Here is a 14,431-nt window from a genome sequence, read left to right as displayed (position 1 = left end):
GTAGGGGAATTGTGGACTCAGTGTCAGGCAGATCAGAATTCAACTCCACCCTCCAAAGCTTTCTCCAAAAATCTGCCTCTCTAAAACCTTTCAAAATGTCTCTCCAAAACCTTTCAAAGTGTCTCTCCAAAACCTTTCAAAATGTCTCTCCAAAACCTTTCAAAATGTCTCTCTAATACCTTTCAACATGTCTCTCCAAAACCTTTCAAAATATCTCTCTGTATTCCTGGGTTCCACCCAGCAATGACCTCATCTCCCCAAGCTGTAAAACAGATTTTCTCTGCAGGCTGCAAAGCACATTAACTCCCCAGGGACGTTCCCAGTCAAACCACAGTCTATTAGTCAAGGCTGAAAAACACATTCTTTTCTCAATTTCACCTGCTGGCTGCTTAAAGCACTGGCCCTGCAAAACAGAATTAAAAGAAAACATACCACTGCAGTCAAACCACTAACCCCAGGATTTGAACCTTTAAATCGCCCAATAAGTAGAATCCAATATTCCGAAAGTCTTCTAGTCGTTGCAGAACACATATTTTTGTAATGTCCTATGTTGTGAGCCAATGACGGCATGTCTGACTGTGCAGTATTTCCTCAGTACTGCACTGGTAGATCCCACCTAGATTTTTGTGCTCAGGATTTAGAAGGGAACTTCAATCACAAACCTTCTGACTCAGTTGAGTGCGTTGACAACAACTGAGCCATGGCTGAAATAGGAAAAAAAATAGGGAGCCTGCCCTATGTGAGTAGTGGGGGGTGAGCAAGTGTTGACTGTAATCAAAGCGTCACAGAAAATATCTTCCATGAACCAACACCAGGGGCGAGATTCTTCGACCCCCCCCGCCGGGTCGGAGAATCGCCGGGGGCTGGCGTGAATCCCGCCCCTGCCGGTTGCCGAATTCTCCGGCACCGGATATTCGGCGGGGGCGGGAATCGCGCCGCGCCGGTTGGCGGGCCCCTCCCCCCGCGATTCCCCGGACCGGATGGGCCGAAGTCCCGCTGCTAAAATGCCTGTCCCGCCGGCGTAGATTAAACCACCTACCTTACCGGCGGGACAAGGCAGCACGGGCGGGCTCCGGGGTTCTGGGGGGGGGGGGGGGGGGCGCGGGGCAATCTGGCCCCGGGAGGGGCCCCCACGGTGGCCTGGCCCGCGATCGGGGCCCACCGATCTGTGGGCGGACCTGTGCCGTGGGGGCACTCTTTCCCTTCCGCCTTCGCCACGGTCTCCACCATGGCGGAGACGGAAGAGACTCCCTCCACTGCGCATTCGCGGGAATGCCATCAGCGGCCGCTAACGCTCCCGCGCATGCGCCGCCCGGAGATGTCATTTCCGCGCCAGCTGGCGGGGCACCAAAGGCCTTTTCCGCCAGCTGGCGGGGCAGAAATTTGTCCGGCGCGGGCCTAGCCCCTTAAGGTTGGGGCTCGGCCCCCCAAGATGCGGAGCATTCCGCACCTTTGGGGCAGCGCGATGCCAGACTGATTTGGGCACCAGTCAGGGGACACCGCGCCGATACCGGATAATTTCGCCCCTGAAATGAAGTGTCTCTGAAGTAAAATTTCGATCAGAAGTAAAAGGTAAATATTTCATGGCAAAAGGAATGTGGAGCACAGTAATTACTTCAATTTAGCAATGAAACGGAAAAGGTTTTAACAGTCTGGAAACTTAAATTTCGCATAACTTGCACTTATTGCCCATTTTGGATATTATTTTAGACAATTTGGAGTCGTCAATTTAAACCTGGATCTTTTGGTAGTTTTGTTAAAAGTAGTGAATTAAATTCTCTTAAAATAAATAAAACAATCTTTTTAAAGCTGCAAACAATTATACTATAATTTGTACCAAATTGTGCTAAAAAGCAATGAAGATTTTACCTAGTCTCGGTGGTCCTTTGGAGACAGATGGTCCCCTAATGCTGCAGCATACCGTTAAGACAAAGAAGATATAAAATGAATGGCTAATATCCGATAACTTGAAGAATAAAAGGACTCAGACAATCACTGTTTGGATAAGCAGAATATCACTGGAAAGAAACTGCTTCATCCAAGCACTCTATTCGATCCAGATAAAGCTTCAAATCCTGCAGCCGTGTGAAGATTTACACTTTTATACTGTATAAACAACAATTCAAAAGGGGCTTTTATTCTGTTGCAGGCACTTAACATCTATGAATCGTAACAGTTTAATTCATGTGGAGAACCTTTCCGAACTAGACGTTCACATTTCTCTTAATTAAATGCATATTTAAGGGACGCAAACTTTGTACATAATCCATTTTCTGCTCCATACAACTGAATGATTGCAAATCAAAATCCAATCCAGCCTCACACTTTCTAACCATTTTCATGACAACAGCGCAAATGAACTCAATGTCCCTTCACCTGTCCTTTTTACTCCGTGTAAGCAAACATTCTTTGGTCAAGTAAGACACAGGGCGATGAGAACACAATCAAAACCTCACTGAGACATACACACGTGCACACTGTCAAGAAAACTCCCCACTCTTCCCAGCTACCAACTGTAGCTGAGAGGGCGGAAAAAGAACCAGTAACCGGGCCACACTCATCCTGCGAACATTCAAAGGAACCTTTAAAATTTCTCGCAACACTTATTGTTCCCCTTCAGTGTGGCATCAGCAGCAGATTCCTCACCATGAACAACGGTTGGAAACGCAGAATTCCCTGGTCAACCTTTGTCAGATGATTCAGGTCTTGGTCCCAATGCACAGAGTTGCTGAGCCCTCATTCTTTGCAGTTTTTTTAAAAACTCTCTCTGTATTTCTTACCTCGTCATCCATGAAAATCATTTTCATCAAGTAACAGAAATGTTGCCAGGTGGTGAAAAAGGGAAGATATGCCAACGCACTCCCTAATAATCATCAAAACTTCAGGGCACTTCAAAATCCGTCTCCAACTATGCCAAGTTCCGAGTCCCACCCAAGTCCCTTAGGAAAGGCACATCTTCCCACTGCTCGGCCATGGGTTAAGATGGCAATTTGGAAGAAAAGCTATCCCAGGTGTTCTTGCTGGTTCAAAGCATTTTGAGGAAAGTCCAGAACACATTATCCACTTCAAATCAGAACCAGTGGCCATTGCGACCGAAAACAAGTAAACACATTTCCATTTATACTGTATAAATTCTGCAAAATTCTTTACAATCACCGGACTTACTTTTAAGTAGTCACTGCTATTTCAACATGCTCCTGTTAGCTTGAGGGCTCGTGATTCAGGTTAGCGGACGATTCAAAATTACAGAGGGTAAACACTGACCGAATTAACACCAATTGTAAACAAATGTGAAAATCGCATTGCATGCAGTAAGGTCCCATAAACAATCAAATAGTCTGTTTCTGGTAGCATTGTAGACCATGACATAGTGTGATCATCCATTTTAAAGCCTGGGGATCGCTTCCCTTTATCTGAACAGACGTACCTTGGTTTTTAAGCCACACCAAACGCTCGCATCAATTTGGGCCTGAATTGCCAGCCAAGTTTATGTGCTTAAGCCTGCAGTGAAGCTAGCTTCAACCCACTGATAATGAGCCACGTTAACATCTGAAGAAAGAGCTCATGCAAGGTGCAGTAGAGGCTGCTATTTCGAGGAGCACTGACATGTGTATTTTGAAGCATTGTCCAAACCCAAAATAAACAGATGTAACTTTCATGAAGGATTTGAGAATGGAAACAAAGGGGTGAAGTATTGAAAAAGGAAGGAAAGGTGGAGATCCTAGCAAAGATGCACCATTTTATTGTAAACTGCATATGTGGCCATTGCAAATTGGAAGTGCTTCTTTCACTCTGTTTGGGTGACTTGCTCTCCTTGCAACATTCACATCTGTATTATTTCAGCCCAAAGATATCATAAGAAGGCACCACAGAAAAAAGCACCAACCATTTTACAAAAGCAACAAACTTGGGAAAAATTGCAACTTTGTCTTAGTATTTTCAGAGTTCTGACTGCATTAAAACTGCATGGCGGACTGCAGTCCAAAGATTTGCACATTAGATGGATTGACCATGATAAAATTGCCCCTTAGTTTTCAGGTTAGGTGGGGTTGCAGGGATAGGGCAGGGGAATGGGCCTGCGAGGGGTTCTCTTGTGGAGGGTGGGTGCAGACCCGATGGGTGGAATCACCTCCTTCGGCACTGTAGAGATTCTAAGATTTTAGGATTAGAAATTATGAAAATTAGATCCACAAAGGAAAAGTTTGACAAAACAAAGAGGAGATCATTACTAATATAGACACCGCATGTCCAACAACCAAAGCTTTGCACAAGAGAGTCCCAACCCCCAAATAGGTGAAGCACAAGGAGCAGCAGAAGAGTGACCCAGCTGTAGTCATGCAATTCAATGCAGCCCCCTGTACTTACGCATTGCATTCTGAGAGATTGGCCTCAAATACATCAGACTGGTTTGGTTCATCGGCATGGCAGACCATGTACTGCTGAGCCCCATCTTTGCTGAATAGAATAAATTGGATGTCAAAAACAGGAATGAAGGAGACTAAACGAGAAATGAACTGCGGCGTGTAGGAGTACTTGGGAAGATAATCAGCAGAGAGCTGCGCAATACAGCAGGCATACGGGAGTCAGGATTCCCATTTTGGTCAGGTCAAGATAAGGCTCAGGTGCAAGTTAGCACGAGCAGGCAACAGCCTCTACTCAGAGATGTAAATTTTCAATACAATTAATATGGAAAGGTTGGGAGGAATCTAATTAAACATTTACTTTTATTAGGCAGCCATGGCATTCCTTCCGAATCTTGAATAGAGAAGTATAGGCTGCTGTCGACGATGAAACACAACGGGCCTGATTTTTCTTTTAGATGCAAGTCTTGTGCGGAGGACAGGATGAAATTATCTGACCTTGCCATGGGCACAAAGCGGAGCCATATAACAACCGCATGTCCATTATATTTAATGATGTGGAGATGCCGGCGTTGGACTGGGGTGAGCACAGTACAAAGTCTTACAACACCAGGTTAAAGTCCAACAGGTTTGTTTCGATGTCACTAGCTTTCGGAGCGCTGCTCCTTCCTCAGGTGAATGAAGAGGTATGTTCCAGAAACACATATATAGACAGATTCAAAGATGCCAAACAATGCTTGGAATGCGACCATTAGCAGGTGATTAAATCTTTACAGATCCAGAGATGGGGTAACCCCAGGTTAAAGAGGTGTGAATTGTGTCAAGCCAGGACAGTTGGTAGGATTTTGCAGGCCAGATGGTGGGGGATGAATGTAATGCGACATGAATCCCAGGTCCCGGTTGAGGCCTCACTCATGTGTGCGGAACTTGGCTATAAGTTTCTGCTTGGCGATTCTACGTTGTCGCGCGTCCTGAAGGCCGCCTTGGAGAACGCTTACCCGGAGATCAGAGGCTGAATGCCCTTGACTGCTGAAGTGTTCCCCGACTGGAAGGGAACATTCCTGCCTGGTGATTGTTGCGCGATGTCCATTCATCCTGCAGGAAAGGATGTCCCGAAGCGTGGTACATTGGCGAGACCATGCAGACGCTGCGACAACGAATGAATGGACATCGCGCAACAATCACCAAGCAGGAATGTTCCCTTCCAGTCGGGGAACACTTCAGCAGTCAAGGGCATTCAGCCTCTGATCTCCGGGTAAGCGTTCTCCAAGGCGGCCTGCAGGACGCGCGACAACGCAGAATCACCGAGCAGAAACTTATAGCCAAGTTCCGCACAGATGAGTGCGGCCTCAACCGGGACCTGGGATTCATGTCGCATTACATTCATCCCCCACCATCTGGCCTGCGAAATCCTACCAACTGTCCTGGCTTGACACAATTCACACCTCTTTAACCTGGGGTTACCCCATCTCTGGATCTGTAAAGATTTAATCACCTGCTAATGGTCGCATTCCAATCATTGTTTGGCATCTTTGAATCTGTCTATATATGTGTTTCTGGAACATACCTCTTCATTCACCTGAGGAAGGAGCAGCGCTCCGAAAGCTAGTGACATCGAAACAAACCTGTTGGACATTAACCTGGTGTTGTAAGACTTCGTACCATTATATTTAAGTGAAGGGAACAGCTGCTTTTTGACAGCCATATTTGTCTCAGACCTAATATGGGCCAAGAGTGGAAAGAACACAGGTGACCTTCAGCACCTTGACATGAGTTGACACTATCATAGAAAGTAGAACTCTACATGCACTGACTAAATAACATTGCCATCCACACCTCCAGATATTTGAAAATTCAGTGCTGATAATTTTAGTCATTTCTCCTAGTTCAAAGGCTTTCTGGGTCCAATGTCAATCTCTTGAATGAAACTTTAATACCCAATTGCCAAAATGACAAATTATTCTCATTCAATTGGCATTTGTGTGTACAGACCCATAATAATACTTAAATGCCTCATGGACTAGCGCGTATCTTACTTCACAACATCTTACTTCACAACTAGGGAACTTCCTCCCAAAATCGTTGCCCTAAAAAATTCCAGCTTTATATGCATGTGTAATATTTTAATCTGTAAATTTCCTGCTGTGTTAATCTATGGATGTGCACAAGTCCATCAGGATATTTGAATTGGGAGGTTTGAGCTTTGACACCAGTAGATTAGACTTTTGGGGGCTCTGCTATATATCAATATGCGTAGTTGATAGTTTCTTTTGTGCCCCTTTTCCTCTGTAAAGATGAGCCCAAGTTGATTCCCAATTTGTCTCCAATATGGTAACTAATGCAGGAGGAAATGACAGGATAAAAAGCCATTTTAACTTGAGTGAGACTGGGGAGAATGGAGTAAAGACCACCTCACAAAAAGGAATACAGTTTAATATGGTTTCCATGCTTCCTTCAACTTTTGACAAAGACTTACTTTTCGCTGACATCTTCGTGCCGCTGGTCACTGGCTAACAGGAAGTGTGAACGGAAATGACCAGGCAGGGGACTGCAAGGACTCGCAGGGGCAGACGACGAGCTCTTGATGTTTTGCACTGAATGTCTTCGACTTCTCCGTCGTTCTAAACCACGTCGCTCGTTCACACCAAGACTTGATCTCCGCCGATTCTTGCGCCCACTCAGAGTAACAGTGTCATCATCACCATCTTCATGTTTCAGGCCCATCTGCAAATCAATTAGGAAAAGTGATTTGATATATGCACGTTTGAACATGTGAAAATTCACATTCTATTTTGTTAGTTTCCCAAAGTTTAAGCACCTGGTTATTTATTTATTTTTTAAACCCTCGTCGCTGGCATCTGTGTTCACCACCCAGCCCCTGCTGCACTGAGGTTATGGTGGTCGGTCATCTTTTTGAACTGTTAGTCTACACGGTGAAGGTGCTGCATTGGTTTCACACAATTGTGTAGCCTAATGAGTTACCTGCGTCAACATGAAGCTGGGTAAGTCAGTTATTTCCCCGGTGTTGCTTCTAGCAACGCCAACCACAAGCCAAATCTGCCAGCTACGACCTTCAGGTCTCAATCAGCTCAGACGGTGGTTGTATCTCCGAGCCAATCTTGGTGATGGACATTGAAGTCCCGAATGAAAGTGCGATTGATACGAGAGTGGATTGCTGGGTCATTCCTTGGAGCAGTTGGTCAACTGCTGAGATGTTAGACTGCAGTCACATCTGGCCAGACTGGGTAAGGATAGCTGATTTTATTCCCGAAAGAACATTTGTAAATCAGTTCGGCTTTTAACAACAACCTGGCAACTTTCCTCTCCCTTTTACTGATGTCACCTTTTTAGTCCAGATTTATTCAGTAATTTTTACTCAACTGATTTTAAGGCCACAGTGCCATTGGGGGATTTGAACTCGGCTACTGTAAATTTTTAGAAACCTAATCAATGCACTGCCTTACCCAATGTCAAACCTGGGAGTGTAAATCAGGTATGGTGTCGCCACTAACTCCAAAGTGAAAAACAAGACTACTTTTTTGAGGGAGTGCCACTCTGCTGTGTGCCTGATGTCAAGTTCAGGCCATCATACCAGATGCAGGTTACATCAACCCTACAATTACAGCAAAACCGTTGCACCAATGGTTCTGCTGTGATATAAACGTACCCACAGGCCACGTGGATCTGGGCTGCATCAAAGACCTCAATTTTGATTCAGTGATTTGATGCCCAAATTACCCTTCAGGCCTGACAACAGAAAGTAGCCACAATCCCAGCGCAGTGACCAGAACTAGCTCATATAAGTAGCCTGTGACAGGTCAATGTGTAAGTGGGGAAAAAGATAATGAGAAACAGATTGACATGAATATTACATGGGATACATGGCCCAGAAACAGGCCATTCGGCCCAAACAGTCCATGACCACATTTATGCTTCACTTGAGCCCCTTTCCTCACTCAAACCTAGTTATGCCCTTCCCCACAAGTGGAAGCATTCTTTCAAACTTTACCCCCCCCACTCCCCCGGAGAAAGAAATCCAGCCTCTTTGTCCTTTCCTTATTTGCATTCCCTTAAATTTGGCATGACCATCAAAGTCTTCACTGTATCCTCTCCATGCTATTTATTTATTTTTAAAAAAAATATTTTTATTCGCCTCCTTTTTCACATTTTCTCCCAAATTTACACCCACCAACAATAAACAATAATCAGCAATAAATATGTCAATCCTCATAACAATAACAACGATCCCATCCTCCCACCAATCCCCAAACAGGGTGGAGAGGCTGCTCTCCATCCCAACAGGATCCGCCTTCGGGCGATCAACGAGGCGAAGGCTATGATATCTGCCTCCGCACCCATTTCCAACCCTGGCTGGTCCGACACCCCGAATATGGCCTCCCGAGGTCCCAGGTCCAGTTTCACATGCATCACCTTGGAAATTACCCTAAAAACCTCCTTCCAGTAATCCTCTAGCTTTGGACAGGACCAAAACATATGAACGTGATTAGCGCCACTCCCACCCCCCCTCCCCCTCCCCCACCGCAACGCTCACACACATCTTCTACCCCTTCAAAGAATCGGCTCATCCTCACCCTCGTGAGGTGTGCTCTGTATACCACCTTCAGCTGTATCAGCCCCAACCTCGCACATGGGGTGGAGGCATTTACTCTCCGGAGCACCTCACATCAGACCCCCTCCTCTATAAACTCTCCCAGCTCTTCCTCCCACTTTGCTTTGATCCCTTCCAGTGATGCCTTATCCTCTTCCAAAATTGCTCTGTGCACCGCTGACACTACCCCGTTCTCCAGTCCCTTTGTCGTCAGCACCTTCTCCAGCAATGTGGAGGCCGGCTCTACCGGGAAGCTCTGTATCTCCTTTCTGGCAAAATCTCGAACCTGCATGTATCTAAACATTTCCCCCTGCTCCAGCCCATACTTCGCTTCCAGCTCCTTCAATCCCGTAAACCGTCCCCTAAGAAACAAATCTTTTAGCGTCTTAATCTCCTTCTCTTCCCATTTCCGGAAATTTCCATCCCACCTCCCTGGCTCAAATCTGTGGTTCCCCCGAATCGGCACTTCCCTTGACCCTGCCCCCAACCCGAAGTGTTGGCGAAACTGCCTCCAGATTTTCAATGAAGTTATTATTACCGGACTCCCTGAATATTACCCCGGAGCTATCGGGAGCGGCACTGTTGCTAGTGCTTTCAGTCCCGACCCCCTGCACAAACTCTCCTCCGTTCTGACCCACTGGGAATCAACCCCTCTGATCCAGCTCCGCACCTTCTCCACATTCGCCGCCCAGTAGTAGTACATCAGGTTCGGAAGACCCAAACCCCCTGCCTTCCTTCCCCTATGTAGCAGTGCCTTTCTCACTCTGGCCACCTTCCCTCCCCATATGGACGAGGTAATCCTTCCCTCAATCTCCCTGAAAAACGACTTTGGCAGGAAAATCGATAGGCATTGAAAAATAAACAGAAATCGCAGCAACACATCCATTTTAACAGCCTGTACCTGACCCGCCAGTGACAGAGGGAGACCATCCCACCTTGCCAGATCAGCTTTCACCGCCCCCACCAAACTAGAGATGTTGTACCTGCGAAGCCTCCCCCACTCCCGGGCAACCTGCACCCCCAGATACCTAAAGTGAGTCCCTGCCCTACGGAATGGCAGCCCCCCGCCCCACACCCCTGCCCCCACCCCCGGCCGAGATACCACAAAATACACACTCTTGTCTAGGTTCAGCTCGTACCCCGAGAAAGACCCAAATACCCGCAGTAGCTCCAATATTCCCCCTATCGACACACTCTGTTCCGACACATATAACAGCAAGTCGTCGGCATATAAGGACACCCTATGCTCTAAACCCCCCTCCCCCGCACTATTCCTTTCCATGCTCCCGAACTTCTTAATGCGATGGCCAACGGCTCAATCGCAAGTTAAAACAGCAGGGGGGACATAGGACATCCCTGCCTCGACCCACGGTGGAGAGAAAAGTATCTCGAGCTGATGTTGTTTGTGCGGACACTTGCCTTCGGCTCCTTATATAGTAGCTTTACCCAGCTCACAAATCTTGGTCCAATCCCAAACTGCTCCAGAACTGCCATCAAGTACCCCCATTCTACCCGGTCAAACGCCTTCTCGGCATCCAAAGCCACAATCACCTCTGTTTCCTTCCCCTTCCGCCGGTGCCATAACGACGTTCAAAACCCTCCTAATGTACGAAAAAAGCTGCCTCCCTCTCACGAACCCCGTCTGATCCTCACCTATCACCTTCGGGAGGCACTCCCCCAGCCTACCCGCCAGTACCATCGCCAATACTTTTGCATCCACATTCAGAAGTGATGTGGGCCGTCCGTCGGATCCTTATCTTGTTTAGCAACAGTGGAATCGATGCCTGCCCCAAGGTTTGTGTCAACACCCCCTTCCCTATTGCCTCTTCAAACAACCCCACCATCAGGGGTGCCAACCTATCCTTGAATTTTTTATAACATTCCACCGGAAACCCATCCGGCCCTGCCACCTTCCCCGACTGCATCCTCCCAATCACATCCTTTATCTCCTGCTCCACTATTGCTCCTTCCAATGTAGCCCTGTCCTCCTCCCCTATCCTCAGGTACTCCAACCCATCTAGAAATTCCTGCATCTCACGGTCTTCCCCGGGTGGCTCTGACCAGTACATCCCCTCATAAAACTCCTCAAAAACCTTGTTAATCAGCTCCGGAGCCACCACCACCTTCCCTGCCCTATCCCTCACCTGAAAAATTTCCCTTGCCGCTGCTTCCCTCCGGAGCTGACCTGCTAACATATCTCCATGTTCATAAACTGCACCCCTTGCTCGTCTCAGTTGGCACACCGCCTTCCTGGTAGACAGTCGGTCGAAGCTCGCCTGTAGTTCCTTCCTCTTTTCCAGCTTCGCTGGGTCCCCATCATCTGCATAACTCCTATCTACCTCCAACATCTCATCTATTACCCTCTGCCACTCCAACCTCTCCTCTTTGTCCACCCTGGCCTTAAACAAAATTACCTCACCCCTCACATCACCACCGCCTTTAGAGCCTCCCAGACAACTGCCTTCGACACCTCACCCGTACAGTTGAAACCTACATATTCCTTAATTACCTTTTCAATTTTCTCACAGAACACTTGGTTCTCCAAAAGCCCCACATCCAGGTTCCACCCCGGCCTCTGCTCTACCCCCTTCTCCAGTACCATATCCACCCAAATACGGAGCATGATCTGACACCGCAATTGCCGAGTATTCCGGCCCCTTAACCCCAGCCAGCAAAGCCTTCCCCACCACAAAGAAGTCGATCTGCGAGTATACCTTATGGACTGCTTAGAAAAACGAGTACGCCTGTTCCCTTGGATGCAGGAACCTCCAAGGGTCCACCCCTCCCATTTTCACCATTAGCCCAGCCAGCGCCTTCGCCCCCCCCCTGATGGGACCAGCGAGCACGGCCGTGATCTGTCCAACCTTGGCTCCTGCACCAAGTTCCAGTCCCCCCTCACAATCAGTTCATGTGTGTCCAAGCCGGGGATTGCTCCAAACACCTTCTTTGCGAATCCCACATCGTCCCAATTGGGACCGTATACACTAAACAGCGCCACTAATCTCCCCTCCAGCGCCCCTGTCACAATCACATATGTACCCCCCTGATCTGCCACCACCTTCTCCATCTGGAAGCGTACCCTTTTTCTGACCAGCACCGCTACCCCTCGAGCCCTTCCGTCAAATCCAGAGTGAAACACTTGACTAACCCAGCCCTTTTCAAGTATCACCTGGTCCTTCACCTTCAAGTGAGTCTCCTTCAGCATTGCCAGATCGGCTTTCAAACTTTTAAGATGCGCAAGCACCCTTGACCTCACCTCCTAGCCCTCTCATGTTCCACGTGACTATCCTAACTGGGGTCTCTCACCCCCCCCCCCCCCCCCACCCTTCTTATCCACCATCATCATACCACTGGGCCCTGCCCCATAAGCCTGACCCGCCCCTGTCCATTGTTAACATCGAACCCCTTCCCCCCCCTCCCAAGAACCCCCCCTACATTTCCCCTTTAAAAAACATCTCCCAGCATCAATCCCTTCCCCCCCCTCTCGCTCGCCTCGTAGGCCCAATGCAGCCTGCTATCCAGGCTCCAACGACCACAGCCCTCCTCTCACCTCACCTCCATTCACTAGATGAATTTAGTTAGCTAGCGCGGGTGGCTCCCCCCACCAAGATATATCATCCCCTTCCACCCAGTCCCAGTGAAAGAAAAAACAAAACCAACAATCCAACCCATACAATTCACTAACATAAGATTTAACCGTCGCAACACAGAACGCCAATCAACCCAACCATTAACTTGAACTCTGTTACATTGCAAAGAGAAATTACAATACACAAAAGTAAAAAGAAAGTTATAGCATTTATACATTTTCCAGCTGCCCAAACACAGTCCACAGTCTCTCTTCCAGTTCCACTCCTCACGTCTGTCCCAAGACTTCTGCCCTCACGAACGCCTCAGCTGCCTCAAAATAAAAGTCTTTGGCTTAGTATGTTACCCTCAGCTTCGCCGGGTACACCATACCAAATCGCACCCCCTTTTTGTACAGTGCCGCCTTCACCTGCCCGAACGCCGCACGTCTCTTTGCCAACTCAACCGTCAAGTCCTGATAGATTCGAACTCCAGCACCGTCCCACTGCACCTTGCACTTCTGCTTCGCCCAGCTTAACACCTTCTCCTTCATGCAGTACTTACGGAAGCAGATAATTACTGCGCTCGGCGGCTCATTCACCTTGGGCTTCGGCCTTAATGACCGATGAGCTCAGTCCAGCTCATACTGGGGGGAGTTCTCACCCTCTCCCATCAGCTCCGCCAACGTCTTAGCGACTCTGTTGGCCCAACCCTTGGGCCCTCTGTCCCTTCGGGCGAGCCCACAATTCTCAGATTGTGCCGTCTCGAACGGTTCTCCAAGGCCTCGAGCTTTGCTCGGAGTCCTCTGTTGATCTCCACCACTCTCCGCAGCTCGTTCCCCCATCGAGGTGAGCTGGTCGCCGTGCTGCGACAGGGCTTCCTCCACTTCCTTCATCTTCTCGCCCTGCTCCCTCACCTCGGCCATGTCTTTGCCACAGCTACCCTCACCTGGGCGATTGCCTCCTCCACCAATGATTTCAATACGACCGCCGTCTCCTTCCTCAAAGCCTCCATATGCCTCGCAAACTGCTTTTCCCGCTCCACCGCCATCACCTCGGTCATCTTTTCCACTGTAAGTAGTGCGGCCCCACCATGCGGTCCGGCATCCGCTATCTTGTCGGCGCTTTTGCTGGCCTTCTCATTCAACGGCGAACCCGGGTTTTCTTCCTTCTTCCTAACTGCTTATCGCATCCCCTAACGACTTATTATTTCTTCTTTCTTTCTTCAATCCGAAAATAACTAAACAATTATTTTCACAAATTTTTCCCCCCACAATTCCAAAGTCAAGAAATCTCTTCCCCCGGGGACCGGATTTCAAACTCCTCAAAGATCTATTTTCAGTGGGAACCATCCAGTGTGCTCTAGTCCCTCTCTACATCACGTTCTGGACTCAGGCCTGTCACCTCGATTACATCGCCTCGTGTCAAGCTCCGCCCACGCATCCGACCTCTGGGTCGATGCCCCCTGCTCCGGCCGCTGGATACTCCCGCAGGGCTCCTCACCGGCTCCAAACCGGACCGACCCGACGCCCGTCCCGCAGGCCCCAACGGCCGAAGAAACGCGGGAAGAAAGAACCCCGGGGAAACCCCCGAAAAAGTCTGAGAAATCGTGGACTGGCGGGAGCCTCTTCTCGATGCAGCCACTCCACTCGCGAGCCCCACCGGAAGTCCGTCTCCATACTATTTATATATGGCCATCAGAACTTCATGCAGTACTCCAAGTGTGGTCTTATCAAGTCTCAATGCAGGGTTAGCAAAACATTTTAATTACATCCCTCTGGAAATAAAGCCTAGCGCTTCATTTTCTTTCCTTATAGCTCCGCTAATCTGTGACGCAACTCTTTGCGATTGATGTATTTAAACTCTGCGCTCTCTTTGTTCCTCTAGCCCAACTT

At 48.4% G+C, this 14,431-nt stretch overlaps 1 protein-coding gene across 16 annotated transcripts in view; it reads right to left on the bottom strand.

The window, feature by feature from the left end:
* Nucleotides 1-14,431, bottom strand: part of fhod3b (formin homology 2 domain containing 3b) — a 742,093-nt gene that overhangs the window by 203,414 nt on the left and 524,248 nt on the right. For 10 of the 16 annotated variants that reach the window (XM_072509894.1, XM_072509896.1, XM_072509895.1 and 7 more), the window contains exons 10-11: nt 6,838-7,085; nt 4,366-4,455 (exon numbers count right to left, since the gene is read on the bottom strand). In XM_072509894.1, coding sequence (XP_072365995.1) covers nt 4,366-4,455; nt 6,838-7,085 — 338 coding nt within the window. The remainder of the gene's footprint in view (nt 1-4,365; nt 4,456-6,837; nt 7,086-14,431) is intronic. The other 6 variants (XM_072509897.1, XM_072509910.1, XM_072509902.1 and 3 more) reach the window with 1 other exon arrangement.

The sequence above is a fragment of the Scyliorhinus torazame genome, chromosome 6, assembly GCF_047496885.1.
Source record: "Scyliorhinus torazame isolate Kashiwa2021f chromosome 6, sScyTor2.1, whole genome shotgun sequence".
NCBI lineage: Eukaryota > Metazoa > Chordata > Chondrichthyes > Carcharhiniformes > Scyliorhinidae > Scyliorhinus > Scyliorhinus torazame.
The sequence above is the reverse complement of the archived record's forward strand: the minus strand, read 5'-3'. Positions and strand labels throughout refer to the sequence as shown.